Source organism: Alnus glutinosa, chromosome 9 (genome assembly GCF_958979055.1).
Source record: "Alnus glutinosa chromosome 9, dhAlnGlut1.1, whole genome shotgun sequence".
NCBI classification, from domain to species: domain Eukaryota; kingdom Viridiplantae; phylum Streptophyta; class Magnoliopsida; order Fagales; family Betulaceae; genus Alnus; species Alnus glutinosa.
This window is the reverse complement of record NC_084894.1, coordinates 20,240,669-20,261,134: the sequence shown is the minus strand read 5'-3', so window position 1 is coordinate 20,261,134 and position 20,466 is coordinate 20,240,669. Positions and strand designations below refer to the sequence as shown.

At 38.2% G+C, this 20,466-nt stretch overlaps 1 protein-coding gene across 2 annotated transcripts; it reads right to left on the bottom strand.

The window, feature by feature from the left end:
- Positions 1–90: 90 nt before the first annotated feature.
- On the bottom strand, positions 91–19,889 carry LOC133877512 (V-type proton ATPase subunit a1). Of its 2 annotated transcripts, XM_062315849.1 has the most exons (18): positions 19,503–19,889; positions 18,211–18,255; positions 13,196–13,318; positions 12,776–12,883; positions 11,691–11,801; positions 11,423–11,596; positions 11,073–11,210; positions 8,314–8,421; positions 8,064–8,171; positions 7,780–7,928; positions 7,509–7,662; positions 6,124–6,284; positions 4,609–4,815; positions 4,326–4,509; positions 4,149–4,232; positions 1,578–1,771; positions 1,426–1,485; positions 91–809 (listed from the first exon to the last, which is right to left on the bottom strand). In XM_062315849.1, the coding sequence occupies exons 1-18, from the start codon at positions 19,644–19,646 to the stop codon at positions 605–607; spliced, it is 2,457 nt and encodes an 818-aa protein (XP_062171833.1). In that variant the 5' UTR covers positions 19,647–19,889; the 3' UTR covers positions 91–604. The 2 variants fall into 2 exon arrangements, 1 of the variants encoding a protein (XP_062171833.1); XR_009901753.1 differs by lacking the exon at positions 91–809 and having other exon boundaries at positions 1,423–1,485; positions 1,578–1,761.
- Between the last annotated feature and the right edge of the window lie 577 nt (positions 19,890–20,466).

The following is a 20,466-nucleotide window of genomic DNA, read 5'->3' as shown; positions in this document are numbered from 1 at the left end:
TGGAATGGAATTGTGACACATCATTTTAGGAATCAAATTTTTGGAAAGAAATTTGGAAAACCTAACATCTCTCATCCTTGAATATCAAGCTGGTTGAAGACGCAGATGGGATTAACTTGGAATTCTCTAAATAACAGATCCTTACAAAAATGGAACTCTGTAGAACTGTGATTAAGCATTACATAGAAAAATTACAAAGAAAAGAAGGCCCAATTCCTAGTAAAACCCACACTAGCCTTTGTACGTGTGTGTAAAATTTTGTAACTAGAAATGCTGCTACATGTATTCCCCAGCTCCTCTTTACAAAAGCGCTACTCCCTCAACCCCCACCCCCACCCCAAAAAAAAAAAAAAATCTTTTTTTTTTTTTTTTTCTGAAAAACAAAAAGAAGAGAGAACGCATCATCCACTCTTCAAGGTAGGTTACCATGACTGTAAGCAGAACCCTTTTATGCCAATACATGAAAAGAATAGGAGCCAGGATTTGTACTTCTAAGTCCAAAATTGAGCAGTGTTGAAAAGCAAAGCAGAGCCAATAGGCCTGCCTCTCTCTATACTGTATTTCTTTCTGGAAACTGAAGCAAATTTCATATATGAGTGGTGGACTAATCCTCATCCTCGGTCAAGGAGGCAAAAGAGAAAGGGCTGAACTTGTAGCCATCACCATGATAGAACTTGTTTTGAAATTCCACCCAATGAAGACGCAGGGCATGAAGAAAAGCACTGAGAGTCTCCATCATTAGTAGTATAAAGGCAGTTGCAAAGGCAAAAACTGCTAGCCCCACTAGCCGGATAATGAGGTTGTCATACCTGTCATAACCACCCTTAACGGTAACGTCACTGATAAAAGAACAAGCAACACCAGTTGCCCAGGACAATAGATGGGTATACAAGTTGTACACATGAATGGTAACATGAAAATGTTGCTTGTATAGGAATTTTGAAGCTCTGTTAATTTCAGCAAAGACATATAAAGCAACAAATCCAAAACCATCTTAAACTATACAACAAGATATTGGTTAAAGTTATTCAATCAGTCCTACAAGGAAATGAATTCTGTATTGAGTCTACCGCTCTTGTATACGCCATATTTTGTATTTTACATATGACCTGGGCAAACTGGGAGAATGATTTGCAATATAACTGCAATAGCTCAAGGGTTGTAATTAATCGGAGGAAATGAGGAGTACAATTAGGGACATAAGTAAAAACTAAATGTTGGGGGCCATGTAGACCTTAAGAGAAGTTTGAGCTACATAGGATATGTGTATATACTATGTAGAATTAGCATAGTATACGATAAAGAATTAGCACAGTATAAGTGTGTCTAACGAAGAATTAGCATGTGTATCTAATAAAGAGAAAAAGAATAAGAAAAAGAGAGAGGCAAAAGCATAGTGTGTTACGCAACAGTATTAAAACTCACCCCCAGGCAAGGAGAAGAACTTTCTCATAGAAAACAGTTGACAATTCCGAGTGAGCTAAGCTGTAATAGCAGTAACAGAGACATCAATTACACAATTATAGTCATAGAGAAGAAAGAAACTTATGAAGACATGAGGAAAATCATGGCTGCACCTTAAAGCCCAAAGCCGAAGATATGATGCCGTATTTGAAACTGCACCCAGAACAAACTCTATGGAGTGTATCATTTGGTGCACAAATACCTCACTGAAATTAAAATCCTCATGATGTTGCCTTGCAGAGTCGGGTTCCACCTCAAGATCCATCTCAGATGTACCAAGCATCCCATAGGTGCGACCTTGAAATCTCTGGCAATGTCATCAATATAAAATCAAGTTTCAACTCTTCCGAAGCCCCTTACAGCTATTGTCGACAATTACAGCTATTGTCGACACATATTAGTTAAAAACTAGGTTAAATAGTGTAACGGGCTTCAAACTTATGAATTTGTATTTTGATAATTGTAATTTGGAAATAACAAAAATAGAAAAAAATTTAATGTGGCTAATTTGAGAGTAGCTGGGCCTCCCAGAAAATTAACAACACACTTTGCTTAACTGCCTTCTTCTCTCCTAATTTAAACATAAAATCCTTTTAACTAATTTCCTAATTAATTTCTAATTCTAATTCAAACCCAACCCTAACTTCCGGGCTAGCATATCTTGGCCAAAATCGGCTAACCTTTCTGCCCATTCCATGCGTTTATAAAAGTCACTGTCCAAGCAGCACTTCCAGATTTGCTGCCTCTGTCAGACACATGCTCCACAAAAAATGCCACACGCCTGCTCATTCTATGCACCCACTCACCACACGCCCCTCCACGTTACCGTGTATCTGCCGCACACCTGTCACACCATTCTTTCCCATCATTGGATTTCTTCCTTTCAGTCTAACCCCACCAAAGCACCTTTGCCACGCACCACCCATGCAGCTCCTCTCTTATCGTGCACCCCTTGGGGATCGGATGTGGGCAAAATTCCCGCCAATGGCTGAGATGTTAAGTTGACTCCCTCCCCCTTTGTGGGGATCCGGACCACTAAGAGTGAGCAGGAAAGGGAGCCCTCAGATTTCAGCCGCTTCATCTGAGTTGTTCCTTCCGCAGCTTTTCAGTTCCCCATGCGCTGCTACCTCTACCCGAGACTGCTTTCTTTCCCAAACCCTAATTTCCTACGCCATTCCATTTCACATGACTGACTCTCTCCCTTACTGGACGCATCCTTCAGAAGCCTCCTTCGTAGACAAAACCGCTTAATCTGAACTGTTCCTTCCGCAGCTCTTCAGTTCCCATGTGCCGCTACCTCTACCCGAGACTGCTTTCTTTCCCAAACCCTAATTTCCTACGCCATTCCATTTCACATGACTGACTCTCTCCCTTACCAGATGCCTCCTTCGTAGACAAAACTCTCTCTCCCTCCCTCCCTCCCTCTCTCTCCCTCCCTCTCCAAAGAGAAAAGTCATGGTTGTTACAAATAGATCAGGTCCACAGACTACTAGAGGATCATAATGGATTGAGATTAACATTCTAACAATTTATGATGAACTGCAACATGCAAAGGATATTTCAAGAATGGAATTCATTGCTTTTCTAGCTCTCGAGGACTCTTTAAATACCACCAACCCTTAGAGGAGTAAATAACACTTTAAAGTTATGAAAGGAGAAGCTCAAATCAAATCTTTTTGTTCATGTATTTTTTACTCTCATAATAAAAGTTTCAGATGTGTCTGAATATATGAGAAAACTTGCCCCTATCATTCATATGCTGAAATAGTCACATAAGACTGAAAATAAGAGAAAACTAGCCTCTACCAATCATATGGTAAAACAGTCTCATAAGACTGGAAGCTGCCATCCATATTTTCCTTTCTTTTTCAATGTTAGTTCCAATTAGTTCAAATTAAGTGAAACAACATGAAATCTTTCCATATAAAGGATGACCACAGAGCGTCCGAACATCCCAAGGTTTACTCAGAAAAGTAATAATATCAACAACAACGATAACAATAATAATAGTAATAATAATAACATTCCAAGGTTTATGAATCAAAGGCAGACAATTTGAAACCCAGTATCAACACTAACCCTAATTGTCTATCTAGTGCTGCTCCTCCCAATTACCACTCCCTTCATTAAAGTGAGATTCTTACAGCCACTCAACATTTATCAATTCACATACCGCCATAACTTAAAATAAGTACTTGTCTCATACTTATCATGCACAATATTGAACCAAGCAAAGAGAAGCACTGGCCTAACCATATAGAGCTCCAAAATCAGAATTCCATGTGCAAGTTATGAGTTCATGAACAAATATCAATTCATATCCTACACATGATACTGAGCACATGATGAGAGTGATATAGGTATCTAATACAAAAGTGGGAGAGGAATAGTTGCGGGATGTAAGAACAACTTCCTTTACATCAGAGGAATAAGCTCCAAAATCAGAATGACATGAGTTCCTGGACAAATGTCTATTGATATACTATCCGTAATACTGGATGAAACAATTATAGGTATCTAGCCCAAGAGTGGGCAAAAAAATGGGCCCAATAGTTTAGGGATGTAAGAACTTCTTCTTTTACATTAGAGGAATGCATGAGTCATACAAGGGGACACATATTTCTAAACTTCTTTTAAACAAGCACAATAAAATAGATGAAAGTCAAGTTAGACAATGATAGTACCTCGGTATGAAGCCTCTTCAAAATAAAAGGTTTTGGAAAAAGCATCCAGGGAACTGCTATTATAGCCAAAAGCAACAAAATGATCTGCGATAATTGAGCATAAATTACAGTATAGAAAAATGGAAAAATTAATTAAGCATACATAAAAGCTCAGAAAAAATAAAGTGGGGATCATACCTGAAGAGGTCTTTGGCCCCAAAATAACTGATTCTCACCAAGATCGTCAGTGGGACTCAAAAACATGTAAATCATTACATGATAGAGGTCTGCCTGAGAACCAGTGCACCACTTTATGATAACAAGAAGTGAAAGATACCCAAAAAGGCTGTTAAGAAATATCAGCTGTGGCACAAACTGGTACCTATAAACAAGATGCAAAATAAGTTCCACGTTTGATTTCCCCTTCGAAGTTGCAGAGAGAGAGAGAGAGAGAGAGAGGATACAGGAGCAGGAAACACACCTTATATCCAGCGAGCTGCTAAAGAAACGTGCATTAAAGTAACTTAATAAGATTCCTAAGTTCATCTGGGCCACACCCAACAAAATAGACATCTTCATTTTCAGAGAATTCAAAAATGGCAGCTCTGAACGACTTCCACGCCAACTGGGATCTACACCAAATGGGTATGGATCTTGGTATTTAACTAAGCCAGCAGTGTATGCATCGCTGAACAGAGGAACAAAAGTTGATTATAAATCAGACAGCTGCATAACTAAATTCATTTTAAAGAAAGAAAAAGTTCCAAACAGATGCACTCAAATAGGAATTTAAATGCAGGAGATGCAGAGTAGATCAAGAATAAATTTGAGAACTAAGAACCTATGTAAATTTGAGAGGCGGGTATGAAGAGATAAAGGCAATGGCAAAGAATGCAGGAGATGCCTAATAACTAAAAAGAATATTTCAGAGTAGATCAAGAATATGAGGAAATTGAATGGTAAAAATTTCTGAAAAGCATTCAATCTAGTTTTCTTATTAACTTAATGATATCTACAGAAGCTATCAAACTTAATAAGGTTCACTACCCAGTACCAAACTTAATGATATTTAACAATGCCCTTGTTAAGAATTAAATATCAGTGCAGTTGACGATCCACAGTATTACAGCAATAGATAGATTAGCAAAACCCTAATCTCCCATCGAAATGAACAGAAAAAAACCATCTAAAAAAACTGAAAACTCTCTCAACAACATTTGAAAGATGAATACGTATAAGATTCAACACGCTAATGCAACTCTGGAAAAGCTCGAATGACCTTCAACAAAAGGGTACCTATACCCGAAACTGACATAGGTAGGTTAGCACCATCTGCTTACAAGTTCCATGGCATCAAAGCCAACATCAAAAGATCCCACATTATGATGGTGCACACACCCTACATCGGAAAAAGTACATAACTAGCCCTTGTTGCTACTTAATAAGGTTACATGAGGCAGATATTGTAAAATTGTTCGGTTTTCCGCAATTTTTTCCATCACTCTGTGTAATAACCTGATATTGGTTCACATTCAATAACATTGGCCTCTGCTTTACATGCCTGGGGTGTTTGGGTGGGGAGGAGGGTGGGGTTAGGGAGAAGGGGCGACAGGGAAGACTCAAGTATTTCCAGACCATGAGAACAGCACCACGTAATCACTGATGTGACTCCATTTACAAATGATTGGATATATACATACTTGTTAACACCACTCAAACCTAGAAGCACATCGACCAAGAAAAAAGCAAATCCAACAGGCCATTTGTTACAAAATTAAGATGCAACTGCAACATAAAAAATAAAAATAAAAAAAAAAATAAAATAAAAAAAAAAAAAAAGTTATGCCCAATGATTGATCCTAAATATGAATAATACCAGATACATTTCGACTTAAGCAATCCAGAGGCTTAGACAACATACCAATCAAAAAAAATGCATCAGTGGTACCAGATAATTTTGATTTAGAGATTTGAGAAAGAGATAGATAACACATGCCTGCACGTAGTATCTCGGCATTTGTAAGCAGACCCACCAAATATGTGGTAAGGAACAGAGAAGAATTCATTGTAAATCAACCCACAATAAATTGAAAATAGTGACATCAAAAGAAGTACATAGCGTCCACCAAAGAGCATCTCCATAAAGCTTCCAAGTTTCTGCAGGAGACATATACTTTGTTAACGGAAGCAAACAAGGTATATGACCATACTTTTTATACCAAAATTGTACATCCTGAAAAATAATATGACCACATGTTCAGGTATTAGGTTCCTCTCAAACAAGAGCTACCACCCATCAAAGGAGGAGAGTGTTAAAAGTTGTTCAGTGATTCAACTTCCCCACAAATGAAGTAGTGTTCCTCTTCCTGCTACCATCAATTTACATATTATCATTTTTAACCTATCAAAGTATATACGGATATACATATTAATTTACATGATGTCATCTCTCTGCTACGTCTTCCCAGCATCATAAATCAAGGCATAACTATATATCTTAAAATATTAAATCTCAGCCACCAAAGCCATTGTCTTGGTGCTGCTTAGTTATGACTACCCATATGACAAACATTTTACATACTCTTACCAACTGGAGTAGAAACAGGACCAGTGGTAATGATGATCTTGTGGAGGCTATGACTGTCATAACTGGGGTTGTAGCATATTTTTAGCATTATATGGTGCTTCTGAATCAAAATATGACCTGATATATGCTTATCAGCCTCAATAATCCTTCACTTGTAATACAGAAAATCACGAAATGCGAGACAAACGTGGAAAACGACTAATTGGTGTTGTCTGTGTAAAAAGAATGAGGAAACGACTAATCACCTTCTCATCCACTGTGAGTATACTTCGGCTCTTTGGCAATTGATCCTAAATCTTTTTGGAGTCTCGTGGGTTATGCCTAACAACATCCACGAACTTTTTCATTGCTGGAAAGTTCGAGGGGACATCCCAAAGAAGCTATCTGGAAAGTTATTCCTGCCCTCTTAATGTGGAGCATTTGGAGAGAAAGGAATCGTCGTATTTTCGAGGATAGTGACACAAACACGCTCTTTCTAAAATCTTCCTTTTTGAGATCTCTCTTGGGTTGGGTTCTTGTTAATGTTCCTAACTTTGTCTCTACAAACCTGGTTGATTTGATTAGTTTTTTACATTGTAATAGTTTATAGGGTTGAGTCTATATTGTATACTCTTGTGTACGTGGGTTTATCCTTTTTTCTCAATAAGATCTAAATTATTCATTTAAAAAAAAAAAAAAAAAATGCAAGACATCTTGAATAAGTTTCCCTTCATTGGAGGAAACTAATTCACCCCAGTAGCCAAGATAGTTGCTTTGAAAGAACACATTCTGCTTAAACTCATCAGAGAGCATACCTGTGTACTAAGCTTACTTTCACGAGCTATAAGAACTAATGCTCCCAGCAACAAGCATATTCCATGACCCCAATCCCCAAACATCACAGCAAAAAGAAATGGAAACGTAATTACAGTGTAAACTGCAGGATTTGCTTCCTGATATCTTGCAACACTGCCAAACAAAATGGTTTATTAGGTCTCTGATCAAAATGGGAAAAGACCTTTTCCATATAAATGATGGCAGCACATTTTAACTCTTTTTTCCCCCTCGATAGCATATTTGACTCACCCATATGCATCAACAATTTCCTGAAATGCATTTGTAAGTTTGTTGGTTCGGAAATATGTAGGAGGTGATTCAACAGCATCCATCAAATGAAATATTATGCCCACTTGTGAATTGCTATCAATTGTTGCACGTTGCAGTGCAGCCTGAATCTGTTCAATCATTTCAAAAAATAGAAGTAACTGTAAGCATGTAAAAGTCTTCAACAAATAAAAAATTAAGAAACTGGACAATATATTTAACCATAAAAAAAAAAAGATCAAAATAGCAAGAGAAAAACAAGTTACCTGAGTTTTTGCAAATATAGGACACCAGCCCTCACCAACAAGACATTTTTTTGTAACATCGAAATTTAGCATATTCAATGTGTCGTAGACAGCTTTCTCCCTTCTTACCTGGGAAAGAAAGGGATGCATGAAATAGTTGTTAGTATCACAATAATGCCAAATCACCCTCATGCAATGATCACATGTGAGATCACAAATTCCATAAAATCGCAAATGACAGTAAACAAGACAAACAGTCTCTGAGTCTTACCATGTTGGTCCATTTAGCCAGGTGGATACCTATGGAAGTAATGGCCTTATTTCGGTGACGGATCCCAGCATCCAAAGTGACCTCTAATTCATCAAGACGCGATGAAACCTGTAAACAACATAAGCAATGTTAGGTGATAGTTGGGGCAACCACAAACTTGAGTGTAATCATTAACTTCTAAATACTTTTTTTTTTTGATAAGTAGATTTCATTGAAAAGAAAGCGTAAGGCGCCCCTACGTACACAGGAAGTATACACAGGAGAACCACAGCTAACCCGAAAAACCCGAAAAAAACCCAGGAAATAGCCCCCAAGTCAAAACCTAGAAAACAAAGAACCAACTAAAATACTACCCGCAAAAGAAACCAAACAGCACCCAAAACACCAAGAAAATCTGAGAACAACCCACAAAAATACCCTTAAAGCAACCAACCCTACGACCTATTGGCCTTGTCTCTCCTACACCTCGAAGAAGCTTTGATGTCTCCGTAATTTACGGAACTTTGTAGATTCCGAAGCTCCCTCTTACTCTCGCGTTTCTTGTTCTCAATCATCTCACCCCAAATCTCCCGATGCTTCTTTCTCTATTCTTTAGTCACCAACAGATACACCTCGGAGATCTTCCCCCAAAGCTCTGCCTCGATACTCCAACAATCCTTCTCCCAATTCTGATCGCAAACAATAGGCTGATCCTTCTTCTCTTGAAGCTTTGATACCTCCTCCTTCCACCAATAGACTGCATCTCAGACTTTCTCTCCCAAAATTGAATCAGTGGATAACTCTGAAATCCAACGAGGATCTTCAGCAGACTTCTTCTCTTCTACTGGATCTGCAGAGACATGTAAAGAAGAAGCTGTGTGGGCTTGAACAGAAGGAACCGCAGGGACTAGAGAGGAGGAGGACACCGGAGAAGAGTTCAACTCAGAACCGACTAACAAGGAGACAGAACCCAGAGAAGATGCCGGAGCCACCGGAAGCAACAACTCCGGTGCCGGCAGAGGAGGATGACAGAACCCCAAATAACCCGATGATACCGTACCCATACCCTCAGAAGATTCTTTAGAGGCTGGAGTCTGGCTTGAAAGCACCATATGGATGTTGCTCAACTCACCCCCGGTGGAAGGCATAAACGACGTCATCCCTGTAACTACCGACGACGAGGGCTCCGACCTAATGGAACCCCCAACAGAAACCGAGATCGCCGGATCCGTGCCCTCTGTGGCTACCGACGCAGCAACCTCCAAACCCCCAGGAGGAGGTCGAACCAGAATCAGCCCAGATGACACCTTCGACGTTGTCTCCGGCGGCGAACTCGACGGACGGAAGACTTTAGCTTTCGACATGAGACGACCCACGCGGAAGCCAGAAGATTTACGACTTAGCCCCGACCCGGCAAAACTGTCCAGAAGATTCCTTATGGCCCAGCCCAAAGCCAAAAAAAACCCGGAACCCAACGTACGCCACGTCCGCAGCCTCGAACGTTCAATTTTCAAATTTGAACAAGAGGGACGCTTCTTACCCTGCGGACGAAGAGAACGGTCTTTGTCCAACAGGTTGAGCTGATGCGACTCCACCGAGAAGCAATCCACTGCCGTTCTTTGTACAGACTCTGCATGCCACACCGTCGAAAAAAGATCAAGCTCACAAGGCTCCGGCAACGAAGCCCTTGACCTGGAACGACCGCCACCCACGATGGACAACTCCTTCGCAGCAATGGCCGGAATCGACCTCAACACCTCCGCAAAAGAGGGTCCCATCCACTTCAGAGCCAAACCCAAACTCGGTTGAACAGCCTTCACTTCCTTCTTCTCCGAAGAAGGAGAGGAACCACTCCCACTACCCACCGGGCCAGAGAGAAAATCAACAACCTTTCTCAGCTCATCAGAGAATTTGATCCAACCCCACCCTCCACGACCCTCGGGGATAACAATGAACCCTTTCCGACCACCCAACCCGAATGAAGAAACCTCTAAAAAGCACCCATCTTTGTTCCCACCTCTTCGAGCAATCAGAAGTTTCGATCCCTCTCTAAACGACTTTACAATTTCTTGCTCTTTCGGTAAACCCAACAACACTTCCAACATCGATGCAAGCCATTCGGAGCTCTGAGAATTCAAAATGACTACTCCCAGAAATTTTTCCTCTTCTCCTCCACCCTCAGTGCCGACGCCCCAGCCAAAACAGAGAAAGCAAAAGACTTCGACTCCATTGAAAATTTCTTACCCATCTCACAACACCCCCGGAGCACCGGCGACCAAGGCAAGCCAAAAATTACATCGCCAGAAAAAGAACCACCCAATCCAAAGAGCACGCTGACAGACTCCCCTGTGAGAATCACACCCCAACAGACCAGCAAAATGGAAACTCAAAAACCGGAGAACCAAACGAAAAGACTAAGAAAGATAGAAGAAGCGGTAGGCGACGAGAAGAAACGAATCCCTAGCTAGACGCGCTCTCACGCGCCGATGCAAGGGCAGAGAGAGAGAGAGAGTTGCTAGACTTGTTGCTACAATGCGCATCAATTTCCCTTGTGTGTTTCTAAATACTCCTGAATAATATTATTGAATAAAAACTTAAAAGAGTCTGGACGTCCTTAAAAAATAAAGAGCAAATCATTTACTCATGAGGGTATACTCGAATGAAACTGAAGAGGAATGAGAAGTCGCCATTGGTGAAGAAACAACAAGCATGTCACTGTCACCTGTGAATTTTCTTCTAATACATGGAAAGATAGAGTCAATGTCCCATCAGATACTTACTTCTCTAGTTATTTGCCTCTGCTTAGTTGTATCTTCAGGAACAGGATAGCAATTTGCCCCAAATGCTTCACAAATTTTAAGAATCTTTGATTTTGCCTGCTCACCAGAAAAAAAGACTACAAATGCTGTTTTCTCAACCTGCAAAGGTCAACTCATATAAATTAGTAGGGCTCAACAAGATGATTCAATTACTTCTTTCTAAAAGGAATAAAATCAATCAGCTCATGTAAAAAGGGACATGGATGGAGAAAGCCAAGTACTAAGAAGTGGAATGACATTTTTTGCAGATAACAGAATCAAGGGGAACAACAATTTTCAAAACAATCAACAGTATTGAGAAGGAAGATAACCATTTCACATGATACAGGATCCATGATCTCTTCATCAGCCGGTGCCTGATTGAAAAGCATATTGCCCCTTGTAGCACGAAACAGCATCCTTTCAAATTTAAGAGCTTTGGATTTACATATAATCCCACTAATAAATCTCAAACCAGATTGGTCTGATCGTCCAGGTCTCATCTCCTGTAAAATGAATAATCTATGATAAATGCAACCATAGTTATCACTTCTACAGTCAAAAACAGATCAAGTGTTATAAGTCATAATGAACATGTACCTGTTCAAGTAGCGATGCTGTCTCGACATAGTCATTATTTGAATATACATTCTCATTTAATTCTCTTTCTGAAACTGCATGACTACCACTTGATACAAGAAAGCCTCCTGCCTAAAATTGCCCCATACAATCCATATATGAGAAGGCATAGGAAAAAAGCATTTAACATTAGATTTCAAATGTAAAAGTTGTAAATTATAACTTCTCAAAAAGATGACTTTAATATATGGGGAGGTTACATAAACCAGTAAATAAAATAGAACACTAGAAGGAACATATAAAACAAATGCTAAATCATGGTACTTGTACCAGTAGAACAATAAAATTGAACGCAAAACAACACCCTATCTTAAGAAGAATGCTTTTAAATGAGCATTAATGCATCATGTAAATATCTAATTCAACAAGAATATTCCAAAAGTAGCCGTTGCAAAAAACAAATTGACAGAAAAATCTCACTAGATAATGGCAGGATTTCTCCCACCATAAACCTCTTTTGTGGCTGCAATTTTTTTTCCCCGAGTAAGTGTGGTTGGGAAATATTATTGTTAAGATAATAAATAGATAGGCCACCACCAGCCATGTAGCCTAGTAATAATAAGTGGTTACAGTGAAGATAATAAGTGGGGTCTGCAATACCCAATAAATGGTGTCAAGGGATTGAAACTTTGTCCGGAAAAAATAGGGTTGGAGATAGCGTGGCCTAGGACAGGCTACAGTTAACTTAGGCACTCCCCGGGTCCCCCACCAATCAAGAACAGAAGAAAAAAAGAGGTATCCAGCACCCACAGTGGGTAGGATCCCCAAACACATAACTACTACAGGGGTGGAACTACGACGCAAGGTTGGGAGGCAGTACCCCCCCCCCCCCCCCCCCCCCCCCTCCCAAAGTACAAGTTTTAAAATTTCCCCCAAAATTATATGTTTTTAAGAGATAAAACCCTAAAATTCTAGCTCTAGCTAAATATACAAGTGTATACAATACATAAATATATAAATATATATATATATATATATATATATATATATATATATATATATATATATATATATATATATATTTATATATAGGCCAATAAATTTACCTTTTGCAATACTATCTTGAACTCCAGGAGCTCATTATACGATTGTCGAAGTTTCTCACTATTAGCATTCATTTCAATTAGCTCATTCTCATGCTCAGCAAGTTGTATCTGGAATCAAGAGAAAGAACGTATAATACACATCATTAGATTCCAACACAGCATTCCCCACATTAAGTGGCACTTATTCAGTGCCTTTGCTAACAATAAGTTATAGCTTCGTGTTCTGACTGACACCATAAAAGATAAAAGGCCAAGCCTAGGAATAAAAAAACACTTCTCAGTAGAACAAGAGCAGTAATAACCTCTAATTCCTTTTTTTTTTGTATAAGTAATGTATATTTCAAAAAAAAAAAACGCAGAGAGGCGCAACCTAAATTACACAAAATACATGATACCCCTAAACCAAAGAAAAATGATAACCTCTAATTCCTCCAGCTCAATATCTGGTTGAATAACAGGACGCATGGAAGAAAGTAGACCAGCTTTGCCGATTTGATCTTTAAAGAATCGTAGCTTTCTTGACATCTCTGCACATCGCTTTACCTGTGAAAAAGCTCCAAATGGAGTTAGGATCATTCTCAACTGTAGAAAATAAAATTAGTAATAATATCCATACAGAAATGACTTGAACAAATTCAACAATATTATTACGTTGCACACATAACTTCAGGAGGTACAGATTCCAGAGAGCAAGAAGGCTAATAGAAACCTCTTTTCAAAGGTACATTTTAGGCTTTAATCTTAGTTTGTGTTTGGATTTGAGGATTTAAAAATCAAGGGATTAAAAGAACAAATGCTAGTATAAATTGTTCATATCAATTATAACAAAAAATGATGGATTGAGCTGTAAGGATAGTAAGAAAGAAAAGGGACAGGTGTTCCTATTCTTTTTTTCTTTTTTTTATTAGTTGCCTTTCTTGTATACTTCCTGTGTTCTTGATTGCGCTTTGCGCTTTTTAATGATATTTCTCTTACTTATTAAAAAAAAAAAAAAAAAATTGACCCTAAGGGGAGGGAAAAATTTCCCTTATCCCTTTTCATTTTTCTTCTTTTAGGTTGAGTCTGAAGCAAAATCAAAGTAGAAACTCTAAAAACGCTACCTTAAGGGGCTGATCCTCACACCACACATCATGCCAAAAACTAATCTTGGAGTTGTCACCCACCTCAAATCTAGTATATCTAAAAAACTCCTCCCAATTCCTCCTAATGAATTTCGAGGGACCCACCCTATACAACCCATTGACTTCATTGGAGCACCGCCCACCCCATTGACTACCATATTTTAAGTCCACTACGAATCTACACAGAGCCTCTCTTATAAGTATGTAGCGCCATAACCACTTCACCCATAAGAGCTCGATTGAACATGAATAAATTTCGAAACCCCCCTCATAATCGGAGAACACACCTTAGACCAACTTACTAAGTGAAATTTGATCACCTCACCTCTACCTCCCCACAAAAAATCTTGATATAATTTCTCAATACGATTGGCAATGCTAGCCGAGAGGAGAAGCATAGATATGAGGTAGGTAAGCAAATTAGACAGTGTGTTCTTAATCAAGGTAATCCTATCCCTTTTAGACAAGTACAACCGCTTCCTACCGACCAAACAACGCTCAATATTTTGAATAATGCCATCCCAAATAGATATGGCTTTAAAAGAAGCACCCAACAAAAAACATAGGTACTTTATAGGCAATTAGGAGACCCTGCATCCCAAGATCCCAGCCAAACCTTCTACATTATTGACATTACCAACATGAACCAATTTTGGCTTAGCCAAATGGATCTCCAAACCTGAGACGGCTTCAAAACATAAGAACAAACAACACAAATGACGGAGGTGATCTGGGTTAACCCCACGAAAAATTAAAGTGTCATCCGCAAACAGAAGATGAGAGATTTCAAATCCATCATCATTCTCAGATCCCACAAACAAGCCAAACAAACCCCCACTCACTGCAGTAGAGAGCATCTTGCCCAAAGAGGATCCATGTCTCAAGCCACGACAGCCACTTAAAAACCATTGGGAGGTGCCGTTCACCAAAACAAAAAAGCACACAAAGAGATAGAATGAGCTATCCATGTACACCATTTCCCCCCAAAACCGCTCATCCTCAGCATGTACAACAGAAAACCTCAATTAACATGATCATAAGCTTTTTCTATATCCAATTTGCAAAGCACACCCGCTCCTTAGATCTAATTCTGCTATCAAAAGCATTCATTATCAATGAGAATAGGATCCCGAATCTGCCTTCCCTGGATGAAGCGTTCTGAGACTTGGAGATAGTCTTCTACAATACCATTTTCAACATGTTAGCTAGAACTTTAGTGATTTTGTAAACTCACTAGACTAATCGGACGAAAATCCTTAAGATCAACAGCTCCTGAAATCTTCGGAATGAGAGCCATGAATGTAGCATTTAGGCTCCTTTCAACTTGCCTCTAGAGTGGAAGTCATGAAATACCTTCATAATATCTTCTTTTAAAATATCCCAGCAAGTTTAGAAGAATGCCATAGAGTAACCGTCAAGGCCCGAGGCCTTTTCACTATTCATAGCTTTCACTACCTTCAATACCTCACCTTCCTCAAATGCTCTCACCAACTAATTGGCCTCAACCTTACCAATAGAATCAAAAGAAAGGCCATCCAACTTAGATCGCCTATTGAATAGCTTGGCATACATATTACAATAAAATTGCATAATGTGCTCACTGATCTCATCCTAGTCGATAGAAACTATACCATCAACTAATAGAGATTCAATGGAGTTATTTCTCCTATTAGAGTTGCCCATTCGGTGAAAAAACTTTGTGCAATTTTCACCTCCCTTAACCACAAGGCCCATTGTGAGTTTGGGGCGTGACAGGAAAACTGAATTAACTGACAATTACCAGACTAAATATTTTTTATGCAGTCAATGTAGTGAGTCAATTCTTGGAAACTCCTAGAGTCCCATATCGGGATGTTGTTACTCGTATTGTTCATTATCTTAACCAAGCTTTGAGTCTACATATATTGTATAAGCGAAATCGGCAAATCAAGGTAGAACGTTTCAGTGATGTAGATCGGGCAGGTTCTCCCTCAGATAGAAGATCTGCCACATGGTATTGTACATTCTAAAAGGGCAATCTAGTCACATGGAAAAGTAAGAAGCAAACTATGAAGGCATGATCTAGTTGCAGAAGCAAAATATAGAACAATGACTCATACTACAAGTAAACTAACATGGTTTACAACATTTTCTTCAAGAAAGTAGTCTTCCTGCTCCTGCTCCTATTCCACTGTTTTGCAGTAATCAAGTTGACCTGCAAAATGCCTATAATCTTGTGTTTCATGAAAGGACTAACATGTTGAGGTTGAATATCATTTCACTCAAGAAAAGATTCTGAGTGGAGATATATCTACGTAATTCATAAAGTCAGAAAATCAACTCGTTAATGTGTTTACAAAGCCTTTGTCGTAATAAGTTTTTTTTATTAGTAAAAAATCGATCTCATTAAAAGCGTAAGACACCCCTTAGTACACTAGGAGTATAAAAAAGAAACACTTAATCATAACGAGAAAAGCAAGCAAAAAAGTCATCAAAATTAAACAACAAAGGGTGTACATAAGCAGTAGTCTAAAAGTACAACGTAAGGTAAAACGAGGATAAAATCTCCTCCAAGGCACTTTCCAAATCATCAATGCACATATTGTTCATTTCCCTCCATAAACACCAAAAGAGGCAAATAGGCGTCATTTTTCACACCGCATCACTCATTGGCCTTCCAAAGGACTGCCAACAAGCAAGCAAGTCGATATCCGTCTGGGCATAATCCAAGACATACCAAAACGACTAAAGGGAGTGCTCCACATAGCAGAAGCCACGTCGCAATGAAGAAGAAAAATGATCCACGGACTCCCTAGTCTTCTTACACATATAGCATCTGTTTATCATGATAACATGCTGCTTCCCGAGGTTGTCTAGAGTAAGGATCTTGCCAATAGCCGCTGACCACGCGAAAAAATCCGCCCTTGAAAGAGCCTGAGTGCGCTAAACACTTTTCTAGGGAAAGTGACTATCTCCAGAGCAAGCCAAGGAGTAAAAGAATGATTTGGCCTTGAACAAAACTTTTTTGGAGGAGACCTCTTAGGGACAGTTAGAATTTATTTGTTCCATGCTAAACTTATAAAGGAAGGAACAGGTGTTCCTATTCTAGAAGACTGAGTGTCCCTATGAGGTGCCCCTATTCTAGTTGTCCCTATGAAGTTCCTTTATTCTAACTGTCCCTAAGAGGTGTCCAACTTCATTGCGAAGTTGCTCACGACCTATGGAGTTATATTCTTACTTTATTTGAGGTAGAGTGGGTTATGCCACAAATGGTGCTGGAGTTGTTGACTAATTGGGGCGCGTTGTTTGGGTATGGCCCAGCTAAGGAAGTTTGACGGTTAGTTTCATTGTGTTTAATGTGGTGTATTTGGCGGGAGCAGTATGCACGGAACTTTGAAGATATAGAGACATCAATGGTAGAGCTAAGGAAGCGTTTACTTAACATGTTATATGTTTGGATAGCGTCTCATCATAGCTTGAATGTTTTTACTTCTGCAGACTTTTTAATTTCTTTTCTGTTCATTCCTAGTAAGGGCACTCTTGTATACTTCCTATGTATTAAGATTGCGCCTCTCTGCGCTTTATTAATGAATTGACATTACTTATAAAAAATAATATATATATATATATATATATATATCAATGAATTATGAGGGCTAGTGATATAAAACTGAGTCTCTCTTTTGTAATTCTCTATTTCATTAGCAAAGGATTTCGCTCCAACAAAATGCGCATTATGACTTTGAAATAACAGCTTACACCTGATATTTTCAAATCCACTATTAGTAAGGCTTAAATCCATCTATGAATTTCATTCGTAAAATAAAATTTGCTCTTCATACTTTACTCAAGCCATTTAAAACAAAAAATTTAAATCCCACTCATTTTCTACAAATACTTCCATCCAAGTGAACCATTGTGAAAATTATTTGGAAAAGATAAAGTTACAAAATCAAATTTTGGTGTTAAAATGCTTATTCCTGCCAGTTCACCAGTGTAACATGAACAAGAAGCATGTAAAACTAGCACACATTAGGATGATGTTAAAACTTAAAATGCTTATTCTTGCCAGTTCAACAGTGTAACATCAACAAGAAGCATGTAAAACTAGCACACATTTTGGATCCTATTGACTGGAATTATCAAGCTGTATATAAGACGCACTTAGACTGAGAATTGGCTTAATCAGATGTCTCTAGAAGACCTACTTGTGCGACTAAACTAATGTTTTACACTTTATGAGTTACCAACATGCACCATAACTACTCGGGAAAGACTTTACAATCTAAAGCATGCAGATTATAATAGTAGTTCTAATCATTGCTAAGCTGATACCTGATTAACAAATGTTCGTTGGAAAGGGCTTTTATCTGCATTTAACTGCCAAGAAAAAGAATATGAGAATGAGTATAATGATTAATAATTACATGACTACATATAATTTCTTCCACTATGAACACACCAATGATACTAAAAGAAAAAGGCTAAAATTTGTACCACAAAACTATGTACAGAAGGAAGCAAAAAGTTATGAAAACAAAACCCATTGCTTTCAACAATGTGTTTGCCAGTATCTCAAAGAGCATTTATCCCAATCAATGGGTACTTATACCAATTTAAAAGTTTAGACTGCAAGAGGAAAGTTACCTAAAAATATGGATTTACATGATAATCTTATATCAGAAAACAAAAACTTCAATTCGATGTTACTAAGGGCTGTCTAAGGCTATATAAGACAGGCCAATTAAATCTAGTTAGCACTTAATTTAATTCAGAAAGTGTTTGATGACAATCCTTAAGTAAGTCGGGGCAAGTGTCAACCACCTTCAAGAAGTGCACTAGATGTCTCCATACCAACATCTCATAACCAAAATTAAGCTTGTTTCAATTCACTCAACAATGGCCATTTCAAATGCAAAGAGATTAAGTCGTTGTAACCTCCCATTGCCCTCAAGCAAACCCCAGATACTAGTCATGCAACCCCAAAATAATCCTTGGCTTTGTCCAAGGTAAAGAGGACCGGGAAATTTTTTATTCCTTTGGAGTTAAAAACACACCCATTTCTTGACTGGTGTTACGAGTATTTGGCACTATTTTTTCAGTTTGGGTTTATTGTTGGGGTTCCCACCCCTCAGGATTTTCTTTGTAACCCTGCTCTTGTTGAATGTACGTTGTATTTAAAAACTAAAAATAAATAATACGACTTAGAATTCGTGCCTCTAATATGATAACTAGATCCAACAAATTATGAAATTTCTAGAGAGAAATAATCTTCAATTCAGAACTTGCCTTCAAAAAGCGGCGACCAATCAAATCAACATCATTGATATTCACTCAACATTAAATTCAACTCACTTACAAAAAAAAAATACAAATTCAACTCTAAATTCCAAAATCCTGTTTGGTTTATAAGAAAATGCAGGAAATCAGAGTAGCCAAAAGTTCCAATTCCACTAAATCAACCACGACTCAACACCCGAACTGAACCAGAATGACGTAAACCATTAATTCTCAAATTAAATTTCTTCCACGTTTCCTCGATTCTCTCAGCGACAAAAAACGAAAATGCCAATGCCAAATAGAAAATCACTCTCAGAAGACCCAGTCGGATCTGAGTCAAAACTTACATCTCGGAATTGGAGGAGGCCGAGTTCGCCGAGATATGAGACGGCTCGGTGGGCGGACTCAACGGGGATGATGAGCTGCACAAAGGTCATCTTCTCAGAGCGCATCAGATCCATGGGCGGCCAGTTGTCTATGAACCTCTCCATAATCCCTTCTATTTTCTATTTCCCGCAAACCAAACAGAAACTACTTGTTATTTGGAATCTGATTCCAGATCTGAACCCGTCCCTTTCTCTTGTCTATGTTGCCTGAGTCTGCGTATGGTGTCCGAGTGCGTTTTTAGTCGTGTTTATTGGGAGAACTTCGGTTTCAGTCTTCCCTTGGCAACTGCCATTAGAATCGTCAAATTCCATTACTTTTACGGTAACACTTGCCCTCACAAGTCACAACTTATTGGAAGTTTGACAAATAACGCTTTTTCTTTGTGAATTTTTTTTTTTAAAGGTACTGTCACTTGCCCTCTCAAGTCTCAAGACTCTCAACTTCACGCCAATATCGTCCCATCAAATTTATATAAAAATAAAATTAAATTAAATTAATAATAATAATAAATTGGCAATCAATCTTTCAAATTATTCACAATTTTTTTTTCTTTTCCATTAGCAATTTTTTATAAACTTTGACCAAAAAAAAAAAAAAACATAATTGAAATTATCCATTATATTCCTATATATTTTAAATTAAAAACAAGAATAAAAGAAAAGTACAAATAACTTCTTTAAACTATCATTTTATTGTCAATGTCTCTCAAACTACCAAGTGTGTCAATATTCCTTCCTAAATTATTGAAAAATGACAATGTCCATTATAATGACAAAAATACCCTTCATAAAATTATTAATTTTTTTTCAAAAAAAATTCTAAAATAACAAAAATTTATACAAAAAAAATGAAAATAAAAAATAAAAATAAAAAGGGGATTTCTTTTTTTCATATTTTTTAAAATTTTTTTATAATTTTCAGTTA

Coding starts and splice junctions, on each gene's coding strand:
- LOC133877512 (XM_062315849.1), bottom strand. CDS start 19,646: ATGGAGAGGTTCATAGACAACTGGCCGCCCATGGATCTGATGCGCTCT. Junction 1,486..1,577: donor CTTCGGCTTTGGGCTTTAAG/GTGCAGCCATGA, acceptor CTGCTATTACAG/CTTAGCTCACTCGGAATTGT. Junction 810..1,425: donor GTTCTTCTCCTTGCCTGGGG/GTGAGTTTTAAT, acceptor TGGTTATGACAG/GTATGACAACCTCATTATCC.